The sequence below is a fragment of the Fusarium proliferatum genome (genome assembly GCF_900067095.1).
Source record: "Fusarium proliferatum ET1 genome assembly, contig: FPRO_scaffold012, whole genome shotgun sequence".
In the NCBI taxonomy this organism is placed as follows: Eukaryota; Fungi; Ascomycota; class Sordariomycetes; order Hypocreales; family Nectriaceae; genus Fusarium; species Fusarium proliferatum.
Window position 1 is genome coordinate 559,283 of NW_022194801.1, and position 15,788 is coordinate 575,070.

At 49.6% G+C, this 15,788-nt stretch overlaps 5 protein-coding genes across 5 annotated transcripts; all 5 read right to left on the reverse strand.

Annotated features, from left to right (window-relative positions):
- Positions 1-1,277: 1,277 nt before the first annotated feature.
- Positions 1,278-2,413, reverse strand: FPRO_13283 (uncharacterized protein; the record flags this gene model as incomplete). The annotated part of the gene is made up of 5 exons (XM_031222719.1): positions 1,278-1,301; positions 1,366-1,433; positions 1,569-1,961; positions 2,032-2,180; positions 2,310-2,413. 5 exons carry the CDS (start codon positions 2,411-2,413, stop codon positions 1,278-1,280), a joined length of 738 nt encoding a protein of 245 aa, XP_031088150.1.
- Positions 2,414-4,038: 1,625 nt separating this feature from the next.
- Positions 4,039-4,452, reverse strand: FPRO_13284 (uncharacterized protein; the record flags this gene model as incomplete). Its single annotated transcript, XM_031222720.1, has 2 exons — positions 4,039-4,191; positions 4,354-4,452. 2 exons carry the CDS (start codon positions 4,450-4,452, stop codon positions 4,039-4,041), a joined length of 252 nt encoding a protein of 83 aa, XP_031088151.1.
- Positions 4,453-4,954: 502 nt separating this feature from the next.
- FPRO_13285 (putative spi1-GTP-binding protein) lies at positions 4,955-5,790 on the reverse strand (the record flags this gene model as incomplete). Its single annotated transcript, XM_031222721.1, has 3 exons — positions 4,955-5,049; positions 5,106-5,493; positions 5,575-5,790. The coding sequence occupies 3 exons, from the start codon at positions 5,788-5,790 to the stop codon at positions 4,955-4,957; spliced, it is 699 nt and encodes a 232-aa protein (XP_031088152.1).
- Positions 5,791-7,150: 1,360 nt separating this feature from the next.
- On the reverse strand, positions 7,151-9,184 carry FPRO_13286 (uncharacterized protein; the record flags this gene model as incomplete). The annotated part of the gene is made up of 1 exon (XM_031222722.1): positions 7,151-9,184. The coding sequence occupies one exon, from the start codon at positions 9,182-9,184 to the stop codon at positions 7,151-7,153; it is 2,034 nt and encodes a 677-aa protein (XP_031088153.1).
- Positions 9,185-11,817: 2,633 nt separating this feature from the next.
- FPRO_13287 (putative phosducin) lies at positions 11,818-12,741 on the reverse strand (the record flags this gene model as incomplete). The annotated part of the gene is made up of 2 exons (XM_031222723.1): positions 11,818-12,066; positions 12,118-12,741. The coding sequence occupies 2 exons, from the start codon at positions 12,739-12,741 to the stop codon at positions 11,818-11,820; spliced, it is 873 nt and encodes a 290-aa protein (XP_031088154.1).
- Between the last annotated feature and the right edge of the window lie 3,047 nt (positions 12,742-15,788).

Consider the following 15,788-nt stretch of genomic DNA (forward strand, 5'->3'; position numbering starts at 1 on the left):
AAACTACATGACCCCCTAACTCCGCACGGGGGAGCTCAAGAATGTGGCTTACAAAACGCCCAACCTGCAGTAGCTGTTCTGCTATCTCAGCAAACGGCGCCCTATTGCTTGCCATCGTGCAAACCACCAAAAGGACCCCTGCTGCGATGCGTACGTAACAAGAACGCACTCAAGCGGAGAATTACTCCTCGCTTGCTTATCTCTGTCCTCCACTGTGTCCATCTTTCCGTCACTGCCGGGAAACCTGTGCAAACAGATCCCCGCTCACTCTTGAGTCAATGTGTCACTGCTACTCAAGTCCCATGAGTGCCGATGCGGCTCACCCAGTCATCAACTCGAGTTGCGTCTCAGCCGGACCGGTAGTTGGGACTTTTGAGGGGTGTTGATTTGTAGATGATCTGAAGGGGAGTGATGATGGTGTGTTCCAATAGAAGTGGCATGTCGATGCGCAGCTGGTTGTTTAATATCAACACCAAGGACCTAAGGATCCAGAGCCATAGACTGACTACCTTGAATACTCGCAGCCAGGACCTTGGCTCTTCGTTGTCTGAACCCAGCGTTTAAAGAACGGCAGATGCTATCGCACCATATTCCTGAAGCAATCGTCGATTTACAACGAGATACGCCTGGAAGGCATCAGAGGTCGTTACCTCATGCTCCAACCTACTTGTTGTTCTTTGGCATCCGCCAGTTCGTGATCAGGTTTCAACATCCATGCAGCGATTTGCATCGAGACGCACATCCTCGGGTGTCCAGTCCGGGCAACATCCGTAACGACACGGCCCCCCGTTACATCCTCCGCCCACGAGAAAACGGCAAGATTCAATGACCGCCCCGATTGAAATGATCGATCCGGTCCGCTGAGCTGACCGGTTGAAGCCGAGCCAAGCCTCGATTTTATTGGCCGGTTCTCCCTCAATGTTCATCACCCGGGCCCGAAATCCGACGTCCATCCATCAACGAGGTTGTTACAGTATCCTGTCACATCATTATATCTGGGAGGTGATCAAGACAACAGGGTAGCATATGATACATAACTTTCAATGAGGTGATACCGTAGGCGATTACTCCGTTGGAACACATGGTTAAAGAAAAAAAAGGTCAGATACATCTTTTTGGTTCCCTTTCCCTTTCTGGTCCATCCCCTCCGTGCTCATTAACTCGTCATTTTCCTAAATCCAGATGCTTCAGCAACTCTCAAGCACAAACTATAGACCGATTTGTCGACGGAATAGCATTAGAAGTATTAACTATCGGATACGGCTGCATGGTGACATCTAGCCGACAAGGCCCTTCTTGGACTATTGCCAAATCGACATGTCAGTAATCACGAAACGCTCAGCAACGACCGCCAGGATAACTTACAAGGTGTTCCCAAAGCTTTGACGTCAAGCCATCCGGCATAGTGTAGAGATCAATCGAGAACTCTCCGGCTTTAACCAAGTCATCCACTATTAGCCCACCATACACATCAATTTCATGGAAAAGACAAGGGTGGATATGATATCAAAACGTAAAGGAAAGGGCAAGGGTGCGAATGGTGATACAAACTTGATAGGAGAACTCACCTTCGACATCACTTCTTATGTACGTGTCTGGTCCCTTGTTTTCGTTGATAATCTGAATCACGCGCAGCAGATCCTCCTCCTCGAGCTTCTCCAGGGACTCTGCAATCTTCTCATAGTCGTACTTCTGGGAGCTCTTCTTGGTCGCGAGTCCCTTCTTCTTGGGCCTGTGGTCTTCATCGGTGGGAAGGGGACCCGTTTCACGCAACCGCTCCTGTAAGTTCTGTGAAGGGTTTTTGAAGACCACAGTGTGCGTCTGCTCATATCGTTCCTGCTGGAAGTTGAGATCATGAATGATGGGCGCTAGCTTGGTCTTCTCCGTGGTGTAACAGTCGATACTAATCTCGAACTCGCCCCAGCCCTCGTTCTTACACGTGAAAGGTGCTTTCTGGAAGCCTGGTAGTGGCGCAAAGTTGTTAATCATCATGCTTTGCTTCGCAATATCAGGGATTCGTCTCAAACATACTCTGAACGGGATTATCAAAGGTAGGGTGTAGATTATAGACGACTTTGGTGAAGACGTCTGCGGGGCGCTCGTTGCCATCTTCATCTAGCAAGAAGACCTTCAAGCTCCATTCTCGCATGGGGAACGCCTCTACGGGTGACGGCTTGTCGCTAGTAAAACACGATCGTCAGTACCTGAAAGCAGGTTGCTCGAATCGCTTCTGAAGCAGATCTTGATCGAGCAGGTACGCGATTCAAGGAAAGCAGACGGGACGTCGGAAAAGATTGACGCAAACCTACATGATTTGTTGCTCAGTGACAACTTTGATTTTTCGCTCCAACAAGTTAGCCTTGGTTCTAAGTGTCACTCTGACGGGTGCTGCTCGTGAGCGGCGCGGAGCCATGATGATGAGTTGTTGAAGGTGTAGTGCTCAAGTGTTTGGAGATGTGGAAGCTAGGTAGGCAATAAAAGTCACACGGTAACACAAAACCTCAAATAGCTGAAGTGAATTAGAGAGGCGCTGGCGCACAGTGTAGGCCTGAAATGAGAATAGAGAAGAAACACAAAGGCGTGGTAAGGTACGTGACAGAAACCGGTGGATAATGAGAATGAGGCTGCAACAACGCGCATCAAGCGGGCTCCCAGAAGTGCAACAGCACAGAAGCAAACATCAAGGCGAGACCACTGAGTGCCCCAACGGACACTACAGCTGCCAAATAGAAAGCATCATGGGCGTCCATGGCCGGTGAGGTGATCTGTCTTTGGCTGTCCGACCTCAACGCGCGACGCTTGTCACCGTTTGTCACTGACACGGATACTGGCTAGCACTGGCAGATGCAGATGCAGATGCAGACAGATACGAACAGACCGCGACCAATCTTTGCAGAGCCTCACGGCGCGACACACTTGACCGTGAAGCGAAACAAAGCCAGGCATGACACAACCGTGGACTTTTCAAGCACCCAAAGACAGACAAGGAAAGAGGCTGCGACTACAGCAAGAGGCGAAAACGGCGAAGCAATAACATGAACGAATACAGCAGCCCAAGGGGGCCAAAACGATCCGAATACACGTCGAGGAGCTGGGCAATGCGACTCGGGGAGAGGATAGGATTGGATTGGATTGGATTGGATCGGATCGGATTTTCAAACTCACCTCGACCAACATCTTTTCTCCGGGTCAATAAACAGCAATTGGAAGTAGCCAAACGTGGAGGGCAAATTTGGAAGATAAGGTAAAGACGGGAACAGCCAAGAAGATGGACGTGGATACACAGGGACACACAAGTGATGAGGAAAGGATGTGATGCGTCGGGTCGGGTTACAAAGACGACCAGAGGCAAGGTACAGCAGTTGAAAATGAATTGAATGGATGGGACTGGAAACGAAACGGCGGCGGAAAACGGAGACACGCCAGCCTGTACCGGCCAAAGACAGCCCAGGAGACAGTTGGTTGCTGGTTGCTGGTTGGACGGGGCAGCAGGGCGAGAAATGGCAGCCCGTACGGATATGGGCCCCGGGGCAGGCGCAGTCAAGTCTAGCTGGTACCTCAATCTAACAAAGAGCTGAGGCAGGTGGTGAAACTGACGATTAACGAGGCAGACGACACGATATTGCTGAAATGGACTCTGTACCAAGGGCATACAATTTAAGGAAAGAAAGAGGGAAAGAAGTTCGCAAGGAGAGGCCCTAGAAGAAACAAGCAGATCTATCATTATACCTACCTAGACAGACTCGACGCGAGCGATCAAGACGTGAATTGTTTTTGTCTCCTGTCAGGCTGTCTTGCGCTTATAGGGGAAGGGTTCCAGGTTCCAGGGCATAGGACACACTGAATCACTTGCTCCACAAGTTACCGCTCTTGACTACCTAGCCTCTGGGAGCAAGAAAACACCCGACCTTGATCCTAAATGACAAAAAGACTTTGGTAAATTTGCATAAATTTGTGATATCTTTTGCTGAGTTTGTTTTGACACCTCATATTAAGATCCGGTATTTTCTTTCTCCCTGAGGGTTAGGTACCTGCATTTCACTGGCCTGACCTTGGCTCCATGCTTTTTGCTTGGCTCGTCATGTCCGGTCCTGTTCCGTCCTTTGGGTTTCCCAATGACGTGAATATCCCAACGGGAACAGATACGATAGAAGAGGACTTCGAATTCAGGGCTCTATTCTGAACTGCCAACTATGCTTGTAGACTGTGTACTCTACCAGTAGGGGTATATCGACAGTGGCATGTAAGTTCTTCCATGACATCCAACGAACAAAGGACAAAGGACAACACGGTTGGCCTCCAGACTCAAGGTACGCACATCATCACGGGGAGCTCTACCATGATCCAACATACACTCAAACTGCACTGTTCTTCATCATAATCAACTCGAGTCCTCATCGCCCACGAGACTAGAGCAAACATGATGGTAAGACACACCAGCCACAGCTCCATTGTCGACATCAGCCACATCGACCGCCCACAACTCATCAAATTCGAGTCACAAACAATTACTTTATATAGTAATAAACAAGATGTCTATGGAATTTTTTTTCTTTTACTTCTTTCAACAGGGTGCTATGTGATATGATGTTCCTATGATGCTAACTATCCATCCGTCCATCCATCCACCAATCCGCCCCGGGGCTGAACCGAGGCCATTCACCTCAAAAATAATAATAAGTCCTTTCCGTCTTAGGAACCTCTATCTATCCATATCAAAAACAGACTCGGGATTTGGTGTTGTGGCGTGGGTGAAGTGCGCGCGTATATATGACTGGCCAAGCGTCCTCAGCAGTATAAGGAGCTTGCTTGCTGTTGTGGCATGCTGTATGGGAGTGTTGGAGTGGACTTGCTTCTGTAAACCGTAGAGCTACGAACGAGTGGGAGCCTGGCGACATACAGATCCATCTCCGAAGGGGCAGGGGAAGGGGAGGGGTCGTATGAGATAGGCTGCTTAGGAAGCGGGAGCCTCGGCCTCCTGAGCCTTGTTGAAGATCTCCTCGTTCTCCTTCTGAGCCTTCATGAAGGAGTCCTTGAAGTTGTTGGCGTCTACAAATAAATTAGCGATTGTCTTTACTCGGAGTTCGTTGACCGGTGGAACATACTCTCAGCGTTGGCAAATCGGATGGCCAGAGTAACGGCCTCGGGTTCTCCCTCGCTGACATCGGCAGCAGCGTTCCACACCCAGCTTCGGTCGGAGCCAACGTTGGGGGAGAGCTTCATCTCGGGGACGATGTAGTGGTTGGCGCAGACCTTGAGGGTCTTGTCGCGACGCATGACCAGTCGGGTCTTGCCGTTCTCCTTGTGCTTGAGCAGACGAACGTCGCCAGTGCCACGCTCCTTCCACTCGCTGCTCTCCTTGACGAACTTGAAAAGCTTAGCGCGCATTTTGAAGGTCTGCTCCTCGGCCTCCTCGTTGGTCTTGGTGTCAACCTTCTCGGTCAGCTTGATGACGGGCTCGAAGTGGACATCCTCGGACTCGGGAGCCTCCTCCTATTTAAGTATTCCTGTTAGCCTCATACATTTCGCGGGGATACGGTTCCAGCATGCCACTTCTGAGACATGTGAACGTACCTCGTCGCCCTTAGCAGCCTCAGCAGCCTCTCGCTGGGCCTTGGCACTGCCAGAGTTATCGCCGCGCTCCTCCTCCTCCTTCTTCTCCTTCTTAGCACCACCGCCGAACATGGAGAAGACGGAGGAAGATGTGACGGGCTTCTCAGCCTCAGCGGGCTTGGTCTCCTCGGGCTTGGTCTCCTCGACCTTGGGCTCGGTGGGTTCGGAAGCAGACATCTTGATAGTTTGCGTGTTCGGTTGAGAATGTAAACTCAAAGTTCTGTTGCCCCTCAGACGTCAGCAACTTTTTTTGCGTATCCAGGATCCCAGTCCCGCAGGCATGCTTTTACCCCTCCTCAGGTAAGGAGGGGCTCAGGACCTTTATTGCCCCAAGCGTCTCATGGGGAGGGAGAAAGTAACAGAAGCCGGACAGAGGAAAGCGTGCGATCAGACTTACCAGATAAGCGAAATGTAATTAGGAAGATGCTTCCGGGAACGCAAGGGACGGTGTTGAAAGTTTATGCTGTGGTGTTGATGGATGTATGGAAAGTAGATGGTGGAAGTGGGTTGCGGTCAAGGTCTGGTGATTTGTTTTCACTTGGGCTTAGTTACCTTAGGTTGTCTGTCCGTCAGGCTGCCGTCCCGCCGCCCTAAGGTACTGTGGAAAAAAACTGAACTGCCCCTCCTTTTCCCCTGGGCTGTTGTGCCCTCCACTACTACTCCGTGCTGATACTGCAAGAACTTCCATCTGCGGCCCTTGTGATTGGGGACCGCTTTGAGCTCTGACGAAGTACCTCCAAGGTCATTATTAGCTGCAGAGATACCTGCTAGGTCTTCAAGCAAGCAACGGATCGGGCAGGGATTGCAAGATTGCCTGTGGAGTAACTCTTTGGGTGGGGCTTAAAGTGCAGGATTTTGGATGCTCGTTATGAACCACGGCAATACTCAAACAAGATGTCGTGAATATTAGAGGTTCAGAATATGAGGGCATGTTAAGTATAAAGTATTATATGCGTGTTGCCTTCGAACAGAGTCCCCGCCTCTGTTCGAATCTGTATCAGAAAGCTACACTGTTGCAACAGATATCTAGTTCTGAAGCCATTCAACAATTCCACGATATTTTTGTTTGTTTAGCTCCGTTGCCAGGAGACTGACTCCAGTGCTCATTTCCACTGATAGGTGATACGATTCATGAGTTGGGATGAAGTAAATTAATTTATTTACTTGACTATAGTTGGCTTCCTTTTTGTTCTGATCTTACAAGCAAATCACCAGGCCAACAACGAATCACTTTCCGCCCAAATATAAGACACTCAAAGCTGTTGAAAGGGGTCCGTCGATACCGTTGACTATCATAAAAATAAAAGCGAGGCAAGAGCAACCATAATAGAAAAAAGACGTCTACAGATGGTATGAGACCCATGAACTCCAAATCCACCACCGGCCCAGATAAACCCATACCTCAGCATTGCCAAAAATAAGTCCATCCTTGACATATAAGTCCTCGTCCATGATAATGATGAGGGGGAATAACATGGCAAGAAAGAAAGGAAAAACCTTGCGCCATAACACACAAACCAGGGTCCTTTTTCTTCCACTATACCCTCTGTCCCTCTCCTGTGTCTCGACGGTTCTTTACGGACCAAGCACGGAAGAATTGCTCAAAACCAGACGTCTTACTGATCTTGTTGGTTGTCTTTCGAAGCTTCCTGTCGTTTGCAAGTTTCTTGGCCATGAACTTCTTGGCCGCACATTGGTAGCGAGTATACTCTTTCTCTCCTGCGGTGTACTTGATCCACCAGAGCCTAGCTTGGATCTGAGCATTCAGCAACTCCAACTTTGCCTGTTGTTGCATCGCTTGCGTGTCAGGCATGTGCAGCTTGACGTCGCCCACAACAGCCTCCAGTTGCCTCGAGATGCCCTCTGTCGCAATCTTGGCACGGTCTCTGATATCGGTCTTGATCCAGCTCAAAGATCGGTGGGCCTTGTGGAATCTGTGTTCCAAGCTCTTGAAGACGCTGTCAGATGTATTCATGAAGTTGTCAGAGGCTGTTCCCAAAGAGCGTTTGGCTTCCCCAAGACACCGCTCTGCCTCTTGAGCAGCAGCGGGGACAAGTTCTGGGAAGTATTGTGCAAAGGCCCAGGTCGAGTCCAAAGCCTCTGAGATGATACCCTTCTGGAATGTGATACGAAGGACCTTGTGAACCTTGGGTCGACAAGTAGTGAAAATGTCAATCTTGATTGTTCCATGGGCTTCCTCCTTGGGAATCTTGAGAAGAATGCCTTCGTCGACAGATGAGGTACCAAATCCAACGGATTGGTCGCCTCGTTTGGCGTCGAACTTGAGACAGTCACGATCAAGCCATAGTTTCTTAGCACTTCGAGGCATGTGGATTAAAAAGCCACCTCGCTGTCTGGTGACAGTCACCTCGGGCTTCTTGGCACCCCAGAGCCACTCATCGGGTCGGAGATTCTCAAGAGGGACAAGACCTGTAGGTCCCGCTGATGTTGAAAGAACCGCCAATGTTGGCAATGAAGTATAGCTTGAAGTCAACAGAGTGGGGTGAGTTGTGACAGCGGAGGTGGCTACGGGTATGTGGGGTACTACTTCTTTCGATAGTGGAGTGTAGCAGGTGCGGATCAACGACATCAAGACAATGGCGAGGACCGCAGGGAGGATAGATTTGGCAAATTTGATCATCGCCTCCCGGGGACGGATCGTATGGGGCTGAACTTCATTCAACCATTTGTTGAATCGCGCTCGCTGGCTCTCTGCCTGCTCTTGGACATCATCAGGAGACGGCTTCTGGCTGTCTTCAGTCATGCTAGCGTCGGGGCTAGGGATCGATGGGGTTTTAAGACTTTGTTGAGTATACTCAAGAGAGCTTCGAGATCGAGCTTCATCCTCCGACTCAGACTCAGGCTCAGCTTTGGTATCAGGCTCAAGCTCGGGCTCGGGCTCGGGCTCTTCTTCTGCCTCTATTTCAGCCTCTACCTCAGGAAGCGGGCCATTCTTGACGACTGAGGCCCAGCTTTGCTCTGCTTGTGGAATCTCGTCCATGTCCATAGATTCAGACACAGACATAACAAGTGGCTCTTGTACGGATTGTAAAGCGGGAGGTTCGTTCTCATCGGCAAGAGATTCGTCATCGTACGTCTGCTCAGTGCCGGCTAGGCTATGGACGTCTTCGGGGTAGTGCACGTCGAGGGAGCCGACAGACTCGCTGATAGACTCGGTGTAGTTTCCATCCTGAGACTCGGTATCGGTGCCCGAGATTAGTTCATAAGTGGACTCGGACAAGCCAGTGTCCTCAGTGGTGGTGGTGATACGCATGATGTCTGGATTACTGGACGATATCCAGTTGGCGAGATGCCGATTGCCTTGGGGGCGAGGAAACCGTAGAGTGGGTTCGGAAGTAGACAAGGAACTTCGGTTCGATGATATTGTGCTCGGAGCAGGCGTTGCCGGTGTTGTCGGACGGGAGAAGGGGCTCGAGGTTCGACGCTGGGCAGCTGGTGTAAGCGAAAACGTCGAGGATGATGGCGCGGGGGACTGGCGAGTCGATCGGTGTTCAGTATCACGGTGGACGGCAGAGGGAGTGGATGGAGTATCAGGATCCTGCTGTTCCATAACGAGGCGAAGATACAGTAAAATCAGGTTCTATCCCATCAGAAGCTTCATAGCAAGAAGCAACCTGCGAAGGATAATACGATGAGGCGTCAGGTGAAGTCGGATTGCGAGGGGCAAGTGAGAGTGAGGTGGGAGGATAAGGTGAGGGGTGAGCGGAAGGCCGGATAATGGGGAAGGGGGGTCTGCGTAGGACTGTGATGGCGGGGGGAAGCCTGGAGGAATATTGTGGAAGAATAGATGTGAATGGATTCTTGTTTGTGTTTGTGGAAAGACTGAGTTTAGGAAAGAAAAGAAGAGAACTAACAGGCGAAGTCGGAGTCACAAAAATGTGGCCTCAACGCAGTCTGGAAGTATCGTTGTTCCAGGTTGCTCCGGGTCCGTGAGGTCCAATGTTGACGAAGGCGTAGAGACTGAGCTTGGGCTGCTTCGCTGCCTGGGACTGTCTGTCTATGGCCAAAGAGCAAGGCAGCCAAAAAGAGGTGGAGATTTGGCTATTGTGTGCACTTTACGTAGCAGAGGTTGGTCAAATAGGAAGCCAGCGTGTTCCTGAGGTCAAAAACTCAAATCCAAAGGTTCCTGTTGTGTTGTGTTTTTGCGATGAAATGTGTCGCTGGGGTGCTGACTATGAATGATGATGGCGCACAGTCTGGGGTTCGAGTTGTGAGGATAAGCTCGGGCTTCGAAGCTGATAAGATCTCACTGTATGTCCCTTTGCTGGTGTCAGAAGAATGGGGTCTTTTCGAAGAGGCTGGGCAGCTCAAAGGGTCAAGAGCAGGTGGTGTTGATGGACAGGAGAAATTAGAGAAGAAGAAGACGAAAAGGATGGATGGATGAGGCAGACGAGATAGATATTCACTCCCTCACTCAAGCTGCAGGTAGCCCAGCTGTGGATCGCTTTGAGCTTGAGCTTGAACTTACATGACAGATGCTTTGAATTATGGCGGTGTCCTGAACCTAAAATACGTACTCTCCTTCTCATAAGCTTCTATAAGCTTCAGTTCCAGCCCTTCATTTCTTTGTACAGGAGCAATGAAGCAATTTGAATCATCTATTCACCACCTCTCAAGGTCGTTGTGATGTGTTTGATGTCTTTCCCGTCCTCGTTGTCGTCACTTAAACTGGGGTCCCTGCTAGCACCAAAGAGGATCCATGCATTTCACGCCCATTTAGATAGGGAGCCTGCTCCAGGAAGGATTTGCCCAAGTCAACATTGGATGGGAAGTTTCAAGCTTTTTGTTAACTTTCAAGACTGCAAAAGTGAAAATATTTCGTCGAGTCACATGTCTTGTATCACTCGTTTATTGAACCTTCTTTGCCCTGTTTGTTTCTCGCTTCCTGGTAACACGTCTGTTGATGTTCAGTTTCCTATATCCCCAAGGTAACCTAACTCGACTTACCTATGGGCTTATCGCTTTGCATGCACTATCGAACCCTGCAACCCCCACCATGAACCGTCGTGACCTCTTAGCGCAACTGCGGGGTATGATACTTCTGTTTCGGGCTGAAATAGCCCACTCATTAGACCCCGTGAGCAAACCTCCCGTCTCATCTGTTGTGCTGTCAGGTCAGTCTCGAGATAGACTTAACCGCCGAACCCGATTTCTTTTCTTCTACATCGGTACTACTAGCTATTTAAGCGCGAGATAAGACTCGTGGAAGAGTCATCTCACAAGCTTGTTAATCGCACCATTCTCACCGCTATGGTTCATGTTGTTCAGCTATGTTACTTTTACGATGCCCAAAACCAACAATAGCTACTAGGTAGCCAACAAACGCCATAAGGTGCAGCCACCCTGTCGGAATATTAGTCTCATACGTATACGATATTGGTAGCATGACGTAAGATGCATTTGGTTGGACCAATCGTCCTATTATTGTCACCCTTTTTGCAGGAAGAATGGCACCCCTGGTTGGATAATCTGCTCACGCAGGCGTCACAACACCAGATCGCATATATATCAGCTTTATCCAACGGCACCGTCTCCGTGAGGATAGACAGATGAAGAATAGGGATCAGAACCCGTCGTTTGTATAAGCTAACGTCTTGATTTAGGATCTTGATAAGGGGCTGCTATTCCCATCCCGTAACTGTTTCCGGCTTACCATGCTTCCATATATCATCCAATCCTAGACACACCAGACCAAAAGAGTGGCCTCACTAATACGGCATTTCGAAATTCAAGACAGGTGGTATAAATGGTATATTTTATGGGAATTCAATCGCTTTCTCCCATAACGATTAACCTATCCCAAGTACCCCAATGTCGGCATGTCCACATAAAGGTAGGAGGGTATCTCTATCTGCATTGCAAAAGTCCAAATTCTATCCAGAAGCTCCAATATCATTGCATTATGCTCGTCCACTCTTCTCTCAGCTAAGTGAGCCAGGTCCAGTATTCTAGCTCTTCCTCCGGCTGCATTCATACTCCAACGAAGGAACGTGATGCCACTAAAACATAAGAAATTTTAAGCGTGTCTTCCTCTCTGAAGGAACTTAACGCCATGGTTGGGTATCGTAATCAAAGACATGAACTTAGAGTTATGCCCATGGGAATAGTATAATGATTGTGTGTCGTAGACGTGGCCGCATTAAGGTGGTAAAAGGTATAATAAAGATGAAATGACCCAGCACATTATAGAATAGTGTGTTGTTGTAGTAGTTGCTTTAACGATGAGGTGCCAAAGGTCTCATCGTCAGGGATCATCTCGATCAGACCTGTCAAGTTGGCGAACAGGTCACCTTGGTTTCGATATCCGAGCATAGCGGGCACGGCAGCGTTGTCAAATTCGATCTCTTCGTAGTGGACCTTGACGAAGTGAACCTCGGGGTTGGTCTTGACAATGGGCATGAGTGCGGACTCGATAGTAGCAGAGACCTCACACTGGACGAGTTAGCGTGATGTTGGTTCAAGGAACGATGGATCAAAGCATACCTCATGATCATACACAAACACGACAACAGTTGCTTCCCTTCCAACCTTCTCAATGGCGTCGAGGTAGCCAAGAGCATCGACCTCATCTAGTCGGCCATAGATGCGTACACTGGGACTTGTTCGTCGATTTCTAACAGATCGGCTGGCCTCGCTCTCAAGCTCACGTCGTCGGCTCTCGCGCCACTCAGCAAGGAAAGCCTCCTCGTCGGCATCACTTGCGCTCTTCGCATCGTCATCGCTGCTCTCGGTATCGCTCTTGACGGGAGTGGGAGCTTCAATACCGAAGATGCTGTTGCGGGCAGTGCGGACTCGGTGTCGCCACTTGTTCTTGCGGGCAGCCTCGTAGTTTCTCGCATCGGCAATGACTCCCTTGACGCCAGTAGCGCGGCCGCTGTCGAAAGAGACAGGAGGGAGCTTGATCTCAGAGGCGCCAGCGCCGGTGAGGCGATCGACAGTAGGCATGCGCATTGCGTTATCGATCTGGGAGTTACGGAAAACGTCTTCTTCGGAAAGATCTTGGTGGTTCTTAAGATCGGGGTCGTCACGGTCCTCAGGGTGGAGGGTTTCGCGATATGTGTTCTTGGCGACCAGGTCGTTGAACTCTTCTTGAGCGGCAGTTGACATGACGGGCAGACTTGGGGGGGAGAGGGGGGAGGTTTAATATGTATGTGTCTCGCAACAAAGTGTAGAGGTGAAGATGGTCAATGCCAGAGCAGCGTCCAGGGCCGAACTTGGAAACACAAGTGCAGTATCGTTCTGGAAGATGTGGAGAAGGGGGGTTAAGGCACACAAAGGCGAAATCCGAGTTAGAGAAGACCACGCAAACAGGAGTTTATCGATACAGACAAGGATATGGCCAGGAACAGGGCGGTGAGATGAGCGAAAAGCTTGGATCCAAGGGTCAAAAGGTGACGAGGCAATTCAAGTCTAAGTGGATGGGATCCCCTTTTTCCGAGCTTGGTTTGTTTCAGAATTCGAGTTTTTGGTGAAGGAGGCATGCAATCGACAAGAAACAATAGAGGAACGCGGTCGAGCCACCTGATGATCTGTCCTGGAAACGGTCAGAGGGCGCAAGACTCGGGCGGAGCAGGGATTGAGCGCTCGTTGCAGGGCGCCGAAATAGAAACGCCTTCACTCAATTCGAATGGATATGGAAATGAGTATGACATTTCGGGCAGTTGGTGGATCGCGCACCAATCAGATTGTGGAATAGTAAGCTGAGGATGGTGATGCTAATGCCAACCATAACCTTAAGACGTGCCTTAAAGCAGCCTTTCGAATTATATTAATGCAGATCTCTCGATAGCCACCTCCTCGATCAAGATAGACTCAGTAGAGCACATTCCCCAATAGGTTCTCTGACCGCCCATCAAGATTTCCTTTCATCATTGGGTCTTGAAGTCTTCTGGTGCGACGACAACAAGACACAATGGGTGCAGAATGGCTCTTCAAATGCAAGCCACGCGCGTAGTCAGGGGTGGGATAGCTCCAGATTAAGCAAGGATCCAGGGTTCACAACGGTTTTTTCTTCACTTAGAGCAAAAGACTACGTCTGTGTTATTAATCGGCATGGCCGGATATGGATGCTACGGATGGATGGCAAATGGTCGATTGATGTTGCATTCCGTTCCGGGACGGGTCACCTGGCCCGAGAAGTCAAGAAGTTGCTGAAATGAGATTTGATGCGGCAAGGTCGCACCAGTGAGTGCCAGCAGCCAGATGGGCTGTTCAGTTCCGTTCAGGGGCAAATACATACTATCAAAGGTAGCGTACCAGTTTATGGCATGTGGGAGAGGAATGCGATCTACTGGTAGATCAAGACATGGAGAGACTGTTCATGGTTGGATCACCAGATCATGATCGGATTAAGACTTGACCTCGTCTGACCTGAGCTTTAAATGCATCAAACAAAGCGCCCAAAGCAACGGAACGACCACATCCACACTCACACTCACACCAAGTTCTGCGACAATCCAGAAACGGACTCGGCAATGCCACGGGTTCCTGACATGAAGTGACAGGCATCAATGGCCAATCAGTCGTCAATCTCCAGTCAATCATAGGCAGAGACGGTGATCCACTCTGCCAGGTACGGCATGGGTTTCATCTCCAGGCTGAGCAAATGCCAACATGAATGATAACTCGGAGAATTCCTTGCATCTGTGCATTCATCATAACATCGTTCGCAAGCCATATCAAAATCAAGACAAGCTCATCACGAGTTTCTGCCTCTAAGAGACTCGTGCACTGCCTCTTTTATTACTCACTCCCCAACGTCGTAGCATAAGCATGACCTGGCTTCTTCATCTCCAGGTCCAATTGAGGCTATAGGGCCGCTAGCGTATTCCGCAGTTGTTTCACGATCTCGTTTCAAGCCAGGACATGGATCCAATTGGATACGGTCAAGGAAATAGCAGAAGCCGAGAGTGGCGGCACGCGACTCTTGCTTCGGTCGTCTATTCGACATGGTTGAGTATGACGACTACGATCGTGGCGTCAACACGGAACGTCAAGGCAGGCGGTGACAACGCCTAGAACGCTTGGACTTGAAAATGACGGCGGTCAGGCTCTTTGTTGCTTCAGTTTTGAATCACAACCTCAAGATGAATGAAAGAATGCATTGTTGTTTTGTTCGTGTTGCCAAAACAATGCAAAGAGTCATAGCAGCCAACACCAGTGAATACGCGCCTGATATCTTCCGCCAAGGCATTGTTTACGTCTCGAAGTGACTTTTGAATCTCGAAAGCCATTCATGCCTCGATCTTTGACGGTATGGATCTTGTGCTTGGACGCGTTGGTTTGATAGCTCAGATCGGTCAACCTCACCGACCCAGACCAAGTCACTGTTGTAAAATGAGCAAAAATATCGGCAAAGGTAACTTTCTCTCAGCTACTGGTGGTCTTCTAGCGTGTTTCCAATCCTTCTAATGCACATCATCGCAAGCAATGACCATACCACTCTTATTTCCCCAGACCCAGCCTCGTCCATAACATCATGGCATGGCCAAGGCTGACTGACTGATGCGAGGCACAATCAATAGCAGTTTGCTGTCAAAACCTTATGCTACCGCCATTCATAGTATAGTTCGGCATTGGCCGCAGCTGTCGCGAGAACTTCAAATGTCATAAATTACAAGGTGTTGCTGGCGGGGTCCTTTACATGGTCGAAGCCGTTGGATAATCTATGCTTCGGCTTCCCCGGAGCCTTCTAGAACGATAACCGTCACTTAGGGCCTTGTTTCTGATTGCACTTTGATCAATAGTTAGGTTTTAGCATTGATCAGTTCCTGGCGCATTGGATGTCACGACTGTTATGCCTCGAACTCCAACCGTTCAACTTCAATATACTGTTAGCCTCACCCACACCGCCAACAAGCCATAGCATAGTGTCGAATGCGTTCATGGCATGGCTTCTTCCATGTTCCAACAGTGTATCACAGCGACCACGAGAACCCTCGGGCCATTGTCAGACACGGGCTTTATGATACCATCCTTTGACAACACATCACGTCTATATCCCGTGACGCATCGTCCTACGCGAGGCATCTGTCTTGGTTCTCGTGTTCTCTTCCTGGTTTTGAGTACGCCATGGTTGATTTCATCGTCTACTTGATGTTGGTTCTGCTTTCGTCAAGTATTGTGCTAGGATGGTGCCAGTTCTACCTGACTAT